Source organism: Silurus aristotelis (genome assembly GCF_946808225.1).
Source record: "Silurus aristotelis genome assembly, chromosome: 27".
Taxonomy (NCBI): domain Eukaryota; kingdom Metazoa; phylum Chordata; class Actinopteri; order Siluriformes; family Siluridae; genus Silurus; species Silurus aristotelis.
In genome coordinates, this window is record NC_139600.1 from 15480576 (window position 1) to 15493191 (window position 12616).

At 44.7% G+C, this 12616-nt stretch overlaps 1 protein-coding gene across 3 annotated transcripts in view; it reads left to right on the forward strand.

Moving 5' to 3' along the window:
- klhl5 (kelch-like family member 5) overlaps positions 1–12164 on the forward strand; it is a 26666-nt gene extending 14502 nt beyond the window's left edge. For 2 of the 3 annotated variants that reach the window (XM_083532852.1, XM_083532851.1), the window contains exons 3-11: positions 2550–2686; positions 3342–3538; positions 4479–4691; positions 8854–9040; positions 9119–9343; positions 9583–9745; positions 10016–10228; positions 10487–10658; positions 11971–12164. In XM_083532852.1, the coding sequence (XP_083388978.1) occupies positions 2550–2686; positions 3342–3538; positions 4479–4691; positions 8854–9040; positions 9119–9343; positions 9583–9745; positions 10016–10228; positions 10487–10658; positions 11971–12027 (1564 nt within the window). In that variant the 3' untranslated portion in view covers positions 12028–12164. Of the gene's footprint in view, positions 1–2549; positions 2687–3341; positions 3539–4478; positions 4692–8853; positions 9041–9118; positions 9359–9582; positions 9746–10015; positions 10229–10486; positions 10659–11970 lie in introns of all 3 variants that reach the window. The other variant, XM_083532850.1, reaches the window with a different exon arrangement.
- Positions 12165–12616: the final 452 nt, after the last annotated feature.

A 12616-nucleotide genomic window follows, 5' to 3' on the forward strand; every position in this document is an offset into this window, starting at 1 on the left:
TCTCGCCAGTCAGAAGCTGTTACTTCATTAAACAGCGCTTCGGTTAAACGCCTTCGTTTTTCCTTCTTCAGCCTGAGATGATCCACTGGATCACTGGATTACTGTACACAGGCCTGCACATCTACCATGCGTTTTTATCAATCATTCCATCGCTCAAATATTTACAGTTATGGGCCTGTTCTGAGAATGTAGAAAGGTGTTTATGGGGTTTACTTGCGCACACACACACACACACACAAATATTTAATCGCGATTAATCGCATGATGGTCGTGAGTTCACTCACAATTTATTACAACCTAATCGCACATTTTTCTTTGTTCTATATGACCTTACATTAATGCTTTTTACGTTTTTAAAACTCTAATCAACATAGGTATGGACACATATGCAAATGTATGCAAATGATATGCAAATGTAATGTAAAAATCAAATATATGTTTATTATTACAGACTAAATATTCTTGTAAACGTTTTAAAATCACGTGAATCATCAGGACACCAAAACGGAACCGTTGCCATGTTTCCACACGGACGGTTTTAAATGACGGATGTGCGCACCATGGCGGATTCTGGTGCCCGATTCGAGACAGTAAAACAAATGTTGAGCGAGCGAAAAACCTTTTTCATGTAAACATCTGAGTAAAGGAAGGTTTGAATTTCACCTCTTAGATATTTATTTATATTTTTAATAAAAAAGTCAAAAAAAGATGCGCGTTAAAATTAGTGCCGTTAAAATAAATTATCAACCTGTTAATTTTGGCAGCACTAATGGTTTATTTATATATATATATATATATATATATATATATATATATATATATATATATATATATATATATATATTTTATATATATAAAAAAAGCAATATTTCGTGAAAACCTTAATGTGTCACTCTAAAATAAATATTTTTTTACAAATAAAAACACATTCGAGCCGAATTTAGGATTTATTTGATCCTAATCATTTAATCGTTGCTAATAATACATTTCTGTAAAATCTTCTGGATGCAGTGAACAGTCTGAAATGCGGTCCCTACAGTCTAAACTCCATGCTGCATCATGCACGAGAAAAAAGTCAATACTTATCCCAGGAACATGAGATGTACATTTGGTTACATTACATTATTTTTGGTTTTGTATTTGTGCATTATAGACTGTTATGATGCACTAGAGGGACTTGTGTTATTCTGGTGTGCAGTGGGAGGATAGAGGGATGATGGAGGAAGGGATTTAGTCATGTGTTTTATAGACTGTTATGACACACTAGAGTGGATTGTGTTATGCTAGTGTGTGTGTGATGGATGTTATAGTGTTGTATAGACTTTTATAACACAGTGCAGTGAATTGCAGTGTATTTCCAGTTTGCGATAGCTGGAGCGATGGATGGAGGGGTGGACGGATGGATGGATGGATGTTCTTATATAATATAGAAACTTATATTGATATTCTAGTATGCAGTGGATGGAGGGATATATGGACAAATCGATGGATAGATAAATAGATGGATGGAGGGATGAGTATACTTATGTATTATAGACTCGTATGACACTATTGTGGATTGTGTTATTCTATTGTGCAGTGGATGGAGGGATGGAGGTGTAGATAGACAAATGGATGTATAGAGGGATGGATTAATGTATGAAAATATGAACGGATGTGCACTCACTCGTGTATTGTAAACTGCTACGACACTACAGTGGATTGTGTTATTCCACCGTGCAGTGGATGGAGGAACGGATAAATGAATGGATGGATGAATTAATAATGAAACGTCTGGAACAGCTGGATTGTGGTTCCCATTACTGAGCTATTGACTGATTTATTACACTCTTAATGCAGTTTCAATACAAAGCCGTCTCTCTCCAGCTTCATTTCAGCACTCAGGACAACAGAACAGAACCATGGACACATGCAATATATCATCTGCTGACACACACACACACACACACACACACACACACACACACACACACACACACACACATCCGTGCAACTGTGTTTTTTTTTAAAACCGCAATCATTAATAATTGTTCTGTCTGAACTCATCAGATTAATAGATTTGAAGCTGGAAACTGTGTGTGTGTGTGTGTGTGTGTGTGTGTGTGTGTGTGTGTGTGTGTGTGTGATTATATCTGAATTCTGACATTGGAATTGTGTTCCAATAAAAAGGCGGGGCTTCTATCAGGGTCCCTATGCATTTTGGAACCGTATGGAACTTGATTTGGGAGATTTCCAGGTCTGGATAGAAAAAAAAGAACACTGAGTATTGAAAAATGAGAATTGCCCTATTCGCTTTTCAAATTAATATTTATCATTATTCCAGATCTTAAAAATCTTGAGTTCTGTGTATTTGAGTCTGGAAAAGTCTGATGGAAAATGTCTGTGTGTGTGTGTGTGTGTGTGTGTGTGTGTGTTCTTTAATTATATTAAAAACAGGTGAATGATAAATCTCTCTCTCTCTCTCTCTCTCTCTCTCTCTCTCTCTCTCTCTCTCTCTCTCTCTCTCTCTCTCTCTCTCTCTCTCTCTCTCTCTCTCTCTCTCCTTGTAGGTTAGTCTTGTCCTCTGTGTCAGATTACTTTGCAGCCATGTTCACCAGTGATGTCCGGGAAGCCAAACAGGAGGAGGTGAAGATGGAGGAAGTGGACCCAGATGCATTATGGGTTTTGGTGCAGTATGCATACACAGGTACAGGAGTTTTCTAAAATCTGCAGACTGGAAACTGTACTGATTATTGCATCATTGAAAAGCACTGACTTTCTCTCTCTCTCTCTCTCTCTCTCCCTTCACCCTCTCTCTCTCTCTCTCTCTCTCTCTCTCTCTCTCTCTCTCTCTCTTCACTCTGTCTCTCACTCTGTCTCTCCCTCTCTTTCTCTCTCTCTCTCTCTCTCTCTCTCCCTCTCTCTCTCTTTACTCTGTCTCTCCCTCTCTCTCTCTTCGCTCTGTCTCTCCCTCTCTCTCTCTCTCTCTCTCTCTCTCTCTCTCCCTCTCTCTCTCTTTACTCTGTCTCTCCCTCTCTCTCTCTTCACTCTGTCTCTCCCTCTCTCTCTCTCCCTCTCTCTCTCTCTCTCTCTCCCTCTCTCTCTCTTCACTCTGTCTCTCCCTCTCTCTCTCTTCACTCTGTCTCTCCCTCTCTCTCTCTCCCTCTCTCTCTCTCTCTCTCCCTCCCTCTCTCTCTCTTCACTCTGTCTCTCCCTCTCTCTCTCTTCACTCTGTCTCTCCCTCTCCCTCTCTCTCTCTCTCTCTCTCTCTCTCTCTCTCTCTCTCTCCCTCTCTCTCTCTTCACTCTGTCTCTCTCCCTCTCCCTCTACTCCCTCTCTCTCTCTCCCTCTCTCTCTCTCAGGGCGGTTGGAGTTGAGAGAGGACACGATCGAGTCTCTGCTCTCGGCGGCGTGTTTGCTGCAGCTCTCGGCTGTGGTTCAGGCCTGCTGTAGCTACCTGATGAAGCAGCTCCATCCATCCAACTGTCTGGGAATCCGCTCGTTTGCAGACGCCCAGGGCTGCCAGGACCTGCACAAAGTGGCTCAGAACTACACCATGGTACACTTACGTTTACACACACACACACACACACACACACACGCGCGCGCGCGTACCATAGCAGCAGTGAGTTTAAGTGAAAAGAGTTTTATTTTTATTATCGATCCTTTTTCTTTTTTACGACACTGTACTCTGTGGGAAACTATTCCGCAGCAGTAGACTTTATTGACGCGAAGGGAGTGTGTGTGTGTGTGTTTGTCTGAGTGTCTGTGTGTGTGTTACTTTCATACTATTTTCCTCTGTGCCCCGTCCACTTCCTGAAGAATTTATCCTCCTCCGTGGTTAATTATACCCAAACACTTCCCCTATACACACACACACACACACACACACACTGTGCAAAGAAAAGTGTGTGTGTGTTTAATTGGTCACACTGCTGTTCCCCTGGAGAAACCCTGGGGTCTGTGTCCCCTCGTCTCATGTGTCTCCGTCCCTGAGGATCGCTTGCTCCCAAAATCCCATCCCATAATAGCTCGCCTATGGTTACAGCTGGAGAGTTGTCATGGAGACCATCCGGAAATCCTGCCTCAATTTCTATCCGATGTTCCATTTCTACTGCTTTAGAGTCTTTAAGTTCTCTCTCTCTCTCTCTCTCTCTCTCTCTCTCTCTCTCTCTCTCTCTCTCTCTCTCTCTCTCTCTCATTCCTGTCATTTGGCTAAATTTAAGAAACAATTCCGAGATTATAAAATAACTCTTTAGTACAAAAATAGAATCTAACACAGTATCTCCATCCATCCATCCATCCATCCATATATTCCTCACATAGACTAAATAATTTCATCCATCCATCCATCCATCCATCCATCCATCCATCCATCCATCACTTGCATGTATTATTAATTTCGAGCTCACAGGTGACGTGTATTCTAGAGAAAACACGCTGACCAGTTTACCGCGTATCTCTGTAACGTCTGACCTCAGGCATTTCTTTCTCTTCAGGAACACTTCCTGGGTGTGATGAAGAATCAGGAGTTTCTGTTGCTCCCAGCGTGTGAGGTGGAGAAGCTCCTGGTTTCAGATGATATGAACGTTCCGGACGAGGAGACGGTGGTGTCGGCGCTGCTCAGCTGGGTACGCTACGATCCTGCCAGCCGCCAAGCACAGCTGCCTTCACTGCTTCAACACGTCCGCCTGCCTCTGCTCAAACCCCAGGTCAGTCTGCAGTCCACAGCTCACGCTTTCTTATCTGCGTATAGGACATGGATGCATTCGTTTATCCATCTGTCCATCCATCTATTCATTATTTACAGACTCGTCTGTCTTTTAACCAGTTCGTCTATCTCTCTGTCCATAACAAATACCCACCTGCTAGAAAAGAAACTTCTTTCCCTTACATTGAGCCAGTGGTTCCTTCCATCCATCCATCCATCCATCCATTTATCTATCCCTTGATCTATCTATCTATCTATCTATCTATCTATCTATCTATCTATCTATCTATCTATCTATCTATCCATCCATCCATCCATCCATCCATCCATCCATCCATCCATCCATCCATCCATCCATCCATCCATCCATCCATCCATCCAATAGACTAAATATTTTGTCCTTCAACTTGTGATTCATCCATTCATCCATCCATCTATCCATCCATCCATCCAATAGACCAAATATGTTGTCCTTGAATTTGTGTTCCATCCATCCATCCATCCCTTGATCGATCGATCCATCCATCCATCCATCCATCCATCCATCCATCCATCCATCCATCCATCCATCCAATAGACCAAATATGTTGTCCTTCAATTTGTGTTCCATCCATCCATCCATTCATCCCTTGATCTTTCCATTCATCCCTTGATCTTTCCATCCATCCATCCATCCATCCATCCATCCATCCATCCATCCATCCATCCATCCATCCATCCATCCATCCATCCATCCATCCAATAGACCAAATATGGTGTCCTTCAATTTGTGTTCCATTCATCCATCCATCACTTACAAGGACAAATCTGATTATAGTCCCATCCATTCATTCATCATTCCGAAATGTCACACCATGAATTTCCATCAATCACCAATGTTCCAGTCACCACATGACCAAAGCACTCCATCAGTCACTCGCTCCATCATATCACTTCTGGTGTTGATCTGCTCACCAGTTCCCCCCTCCCCCACTTCAGTCAGACTCATGCATTATACACAGGTCTTGTTTTGGCGTGTAATTTGCAGCTTGTATCTCCGTGCAGGAGCTCACTGAAGTCTGTGTGATGCCAGAATCAGGAGAGGGTCTGGGTTTACTGAGAGAGGATGTTTCTCTTCACGCTCTTTTTATTTATACACACACTCCCACACACACACAAACCGCCTCGAGCATCAACTTCTGCTCTGTGGATTCATCTACCCGCCGCACCACACACACACATACACACAAACACACACACACTGCAGTGAGGCCTTATGGGAATGTGCCTATTAAAATAAATGACTTTCTCTTGCTAACTTATTTTTGTTTGTCTAGTTCAAGCTTTTTCAGGCTTCTACACTTTGTTCTACACCTCTGAGGCCCCGTTTCTCAGATTCTTGTCGTAATGATGCTCCTGGTGTTATTTTCTCTCTAATCATCTTCTCTTTCCTGCCAGTGCATTTCATCTCGCGCAATCTCTCACCTCCGTCTCTCATCTGCCTTTCTGTCCTGTAAAAATTGTATGACTGCATCCATCCATCCATCCATCTATCCATCCACCCATCCATCCATCCCTCAGATAGCTCAGCCTGCCTATCACTGATCCATCCATCCATCCTTTCATCCATCCATCCATCCATCCCTCACATAGCTCAGCCTGTCCATTACTGATCCATCCAATCTCTTCCTTGATCCAATAATCCATCTCTCTCTTGATCCATCAATCCATTCATCCATCCATCCCTCACATAGCTCAGCCTGTCCATCACTGATCCATCCATCCTTTCATCCATCCATCCATCCCTCACATAGCTCAGCCTGTCCATCACTGATCCATCCATCCTTTCATCCATCCATCCCTCACATAGCTCAGCCTGTCCATTACTGATCCATCCATCTCTTCCTTGATCCAATAATTCATCTCTCTCTTGATCCATCCATCCATCCACCCATCCATCCCTCACATAGCTCAGCCTGTCCATCACTGATCCATCCATCCATTCATCCCTCACATAGCTCAGCCTGTCCATCACTGATCCATCCATCCATCCATCCATCCATCCATCCATCCATCCATCCATCCATCCATTTATCTCTCCCTTGATCCATCCATCCTTCTCTTCCTTGATCCATCCATCCATTCATCTCTTTCTTGATCCATCCATCCATCCATTCCTCACATAGCTCAGCCTGCCCATCACTGATCCATCCATCCATCCATCCATCCGTCACATAGCTTAGCCTGCCCATCACTGATCCATCCATCCATCTATCCATCCATCTATCCATCCATTTATCTCTCCCTCCATCCATCCATCCATCCATCCATCCATCCATCCATCCATCCATCCATCCATCCATCCATCCATCCATCCATCCATCCATCCATCCATCCATCCATCCATCCATCCATCCATCCATCCCACACCGCAATCTCTAATCAACTTCTCTTTCCTGCCAGCACATATTTTATCTTACACATTTCCTTCACCTTCATCTTTTTTCTGTCTTTCTGTCCTGTAAAAGTTGTTCGGCTGCAGATTGTGATCGAGACGGGAAGAAGCAGAGACAATATTTAAATTTGTTTTCCAAAGAGGCATTGATTCGCTACAGCCGTTCTGTCTAATCTAAATGGAAATTGCAGTCTCTTTCATCCTGCTCCTGGAACGGATTTCTCTCAGTCCCCGGGCCGGATCTGCCTTCTTCCTGATGAAATATGATATTAGATAGATCCCTTCCACAGATCTCCACAGCGGTGCGGCTTAACACCAAAAACATGTTGGAATTTAAAAAGAAGAAGAAGAAGAAATAATAAAGGAAATAGGAGGAAAGTAAGAGTGGGTGGCTGTGATGGATGACAGGATGAATGGGAATGAAAGCGAAGATGGATGGAGGGATAGCTGAGGAACGACGGTGTGGCTTGAGCTAGGGTTATGTACCTGATGGATTTAATAACACTGCAGTTTAGAGATGGTGCATTTAAACAAGACGCAAAAAGATGGAAATCTGAAAAAGTTACCGCGGTGCTCTGTGCTTATAGTTTCTGAAATGTGCTGTCGAATATTTTACCGTAGTTCTCTTTTTAATAACTACTTTACCCACTGTAGTTATTTTAAAAAGTGTAAGAAAAAGAACCACCCACAGGGGAAGAGTGACTAAAACATATCTCTCTCTCTCCACTCTCCCACTCTTTTTGCTGCCAGCCTGTTGTCATCTTTAGAGATTGTGGTGCCTGGACTTACTCAGATCGATGTACTCCTTCTTGGTGGATTTCTTTCAGTTCAAGTGTCACGATGTCATCCATCCATCCATCCATCCATCCATCCATCCATCCATCCATCCATCCATCCATCAATTCATCCCATCATCCATTCATCCATCCAGCCATCACATAGCCCAGTCTATCACTTTCACATTCATCCATCCATCCAGCCGTCACATAGCCCAGTCTGACTATCACTTTTCCATCAATCCATCCATCCATCCAGCCATCCATCCAGCCATCACATAACCCAGTCTGACTATCACTTTTCCAACCATCCATCCATCCATCCAGCCGTCACATAGCCCAGTTTGACTATCACTTTCCCATCCATCCATCCATCCATCCAGCCATCACAGCCCAGTCTGACTATCACCTTCCCATCCATCCATCCATCCATCCATCCATCCATCCATCCATCCATCCATCCATCCATCCATCCATCCATCCATCCATCCATCCATCCATCCATCCATCCATCCATCAAACAAAAAAAAAGCTTGGCACTAGACCGTCCATCCATTCATTAATCTATCCATCCTTTCATCTATTTATTTGTTAATCACTCACACGTCTATCAATCTCGCAGTCACTCCTGTGACAATCTTATGAGTGTGAAGTGGTGCTGGGGGCGGAGCTTCAGGAGCGGAATCCTGCCAGGGTTTGATGAATTTTTTGGCCAAGAAGTTTGTGCGTGTGTGTGTGTGTGTCTGTATGTGTGTGTGTGTGTTAACGGACCGTCTCTGTGGGTGGGGATTAGACTTCATTACTGTGAGATTAGAACACGGAGCCGCGGCTTGTCTCATTAAAACGTCTCCCATCTGCTGGATCATGACGGTGTGTGAAACGAAGACTTATACGGCTGCTCAGGGTTTATGAGTAACTGCATGTTGTGTGTGTGTGTGTGTGTGTGTTTATAGTTCCTAGCAGACATGGAGGCCAACGTACTACTGAGAGACAGCGTCGAGTGCCAGCGTTTGGTCATGGAGGCCATGAAGTACCACCTGCTCCCCGAGCGCCGGCCGCTGCTGCAGAGCCCCAGGACGCGTCCGAGGAAGGCCACCGTGGGGACGCTGTTCGCGGTCGGGGGCATGGACGCCACCAAGGGTAAACCTTTTATTATTGTTTAGCAGAAACATCAGCACTGTGTCTGGACACTTCAGTCTAGACGCGCTTTCTCTCCAGGAGCGACGAGCATGGAGCAGTACTGCGTGCGAAGGGACACGTGGCGGCAGGTGGGCGCGTTGAGTGGGCGGAGACTGCAGTTCGGTGTCGCCGTCATCGAGCAGCGGCTGTACGTGGTGGGCGGCCGTGACGGCCTTAAGACCCTCAACACGGTTGAGTGTTACAACCCGCGCAGCAACACGTGGAGCGTCATGCCTCCAATGGCCACACACCGCCATGGACTGGGTAAAACCATGACCTGTGTGTGTGTGTGTGTGTGTGTGTGTGTGTGTGTGTGTGTGTGTGTGTGTGTGTGTGTGTGTGTGTGTGTGTGTGACAGGACGCTAGGGTTCATGTTAATGTGGGTCGTGTGTCTGGATGTATAGAAACTTTTTTGTGGTTGTAATTATACATTTATATAGTATATTTTCTGGTGTGTGTGTGTGTGTGTGTGTGTGTGTGTGTGTGTGTGTGTGTGTGTGTAGGTGTAGCAGTGTTAGAAGGACCCATGTATGCAGTAGGAGGTCATGATGGTTGGAGTTACCTGAGCACAGTGGAGCGCTGGGACCCTCAGGCCCGCCAGTGGAGCTTTGTTGCATCCATGGCCACTCCCCGGAGCACAGTGGGCGTGGCCGTGCTTAACAGCAAGTGTGTTCTCACACACATACACACACACACACACACACACACACACACACACACACACACACATACACAGAAGGAAAATTCCAGATAAGAACACATAATCACAAAATGTCTATTTTTTTCTCTTCATCTCACTCTGTCTTCTCCTACTTTTCTCTTTTAATCTGTCAATGTCCCCCTTCCCTCCCTCTCTCTCTCTCTCTCTCTCTCTCCCTCTCTTTCTCTCTCTCTCTCTCTCTCCCTCTCCCTCTCCCTCTCTCTCTCTCTCTGTAGGCTGTATGCAGTAGGAGGAAGGGATGGAAGCTCGTGTCTGAAGTCAGTCGAGTGTTTCGATCCTCACACTAATAAATGGAGCGCATGCTCTCCCATGGCCAAGCGCAGAGGCGGCGTTGGCGTGGCAACCTGGAACGGCTTCCTGTACGCCATCGGGGGCCACGACGCCCCGGCGTCCAGTCTCGCTTCCCGTCTGTCCGACTGCGTCGAGAGGTGAGGGGTCAAAGGTCACGCAGGTGGCAGAAATGCTGTTATTTAATATTTCATTCCACGTGTCCTGGGACCTGCATAACGTATTGTGTGCATGAGATATATTAGAAATGGTGTGTGTGTGTGTGTGTGTGTGTGTGTGTGTGTGTGTGTGTGTGTGTGTGTGTGTTGGAGAAGTGGATTCTCTGGTTTGTCTAAGATTCACATATGTAGAAAATGTTGCTTATTTCTGATGTGACTGAAGCGCCGCCTCTTTTGCAGGTTTGATCCGAAGACAGACACGTGGACGGCTGTGGCTCCGATGAGCGTCAGCAGGGACGCTGTGGGGGTCTGTTTACTCGGGGACCGACTGTACGCTGTGGGAGGATACGATGGACAGGTCTATCTCAACACTGTGGAGGCGTACGACCCGCAGACCAATGAGTGGACTCAGGTCTGTCTTTTTGTCTTTCTGTCCCTTTGTCTGTCTCTTTGCCCATCTGTCTGTCTCTCTCTCTCTCTCTCTCTCTCTCTCTCTCTCTCTCTCTCTCTCTCTCTCTCTCTCTCTTTCTGTCTGTCTTGCTTTCTCCCTGTCTGACTGTCTTTCTCTCTCGAGCGAGCTCTGTCTGTCTGTCTGTCTGTCTGTCTGTCTGTCTGTCTGTCTGTCTTTCTGACTGCCTGTCTGTCTGTCTGCTTATCCGTCTCTCTGTCTCACTGTGTCTCTCTGTCTGTGTCTCTGTTTCTCTATTGTTCAGTCTCACTGTCTGGTCTGTTTCACCAATTTTCAATTGTCTGTCTGTGTGTGTGTGTGTGTGTGTGTGTGTGTGTGTGTGTGTGTGTGTGTGTGTGTGTGTGTGTGTGTGTGTGTGTGTGTGTGTGTGTGTGTGTGTGTGTGTGTGTGTGTGTGTGTGTGATGAACTGACCTGCTGTTAATAGTGTCACCTTTCTATTATTGCATCGGCACAGTGATTACAGAGTAAGAATGCAAACTGTGTGCTGAAGAAAAGTCAAGAAGAAAAACACATTTTTGCACCTCACACACACACACACACACACACACACACACACACACAGACACACGCTTCTGCTTTAAGGCTTGATAAAGAGAGAAAATTGGTGAGACAGACCAGGTTTTATAATTGCATGAAGTAGTACCTGAGCAAGATACAGTCATGTCCTGGAAATGTCAAGACGCTTGTGCCTCTGCATGTCTTCTGGCTCGCAAATTAGAGATTTGAGGCGGGGCTAAAGGGGGAAAAAAACGATGAAAAGCAATATTTTTGTACGTAATACTTCACTCTGTTCTTTAATAAATAATACTATAAAATAAATTAAATATAAATATATATATATATATAAATAACAATTGCATGAAGTACTGAACAAATTTACAATAAGGTCTGTCTCTCTGATTTGTCTGGTCTGTCTCACATTCTGTCTGACCGTCTGGTCTGTCTCACAATCTGTCTGACTTTTTAGTCTGTTAGAACTGTCTTACAGTCTGTTTCACTGTTTTTGTGATTTGTCCCACTACCTGTTTGTTAGATCCGTCTTTCAATCTGTCAGGTCTGTCTGTATGTCTGTTTGTCTCACTGTCTATCTGGTCCATCTCTCTGTATGTCTGTCTCACTCACTGTCTGTCTGTCAGGTGTGTTCTTCTGTTTGTATTTAAGCCTGTTTGAAAACTGTGTGTGTGTGTGTGTGTGTGTGTGTGTGTGTGTGTGTGTGTGTGTGTGTGTGTGTGTGTGTGTGTGTGTGTGATGTAGGTGGCGCCGTTGTGCTTGGGTCGAGCCGGAGTCTGTGTGGTCGCCGTCAAGCTTTGACGTTGCCTGAGGACAGATGCTCTGGTGATCTTGTAAACTCAATCTTCTTATTGGACATGAAGGCAACAGAACGATTTGAACACACACACACACACACACACACACACACACACACACACACACACACACACACAAACTTTTTAATCAGGATCAGAAAGAATGCTCATGTCAGAGATACACACACACACACACACACACACACACACACACACACAGTTCTAATGATCAGAGGTCGATTTTTTGTTTAGTCACTGATGATCTCATGTGTTGAAAACAAGGAATGTGAAGATGGATGGATGGAGGGTTAAAAAAAAAAAAAAAAACCTGTTAGGAATGGTTAAAAAGAATCAATCGCTAGATGGTTGGGTTAAAAACAACATGGTGGAAGAGTGGATTAATGGACAGATGGATGGATTCGGGAAGGACGCCTAGATGGATGATAGAGGGATGGATTAATAGAACGGTTGGTCGAACCAAATGATACATGGCTTAATAGAATGATGGTGAATGAGTGAATGGATGAATGGACAGATGATTTGGGGGAGAAAACCATGGAAGGAAGGGTAGGGAGATTTATAGAGGGATGGAC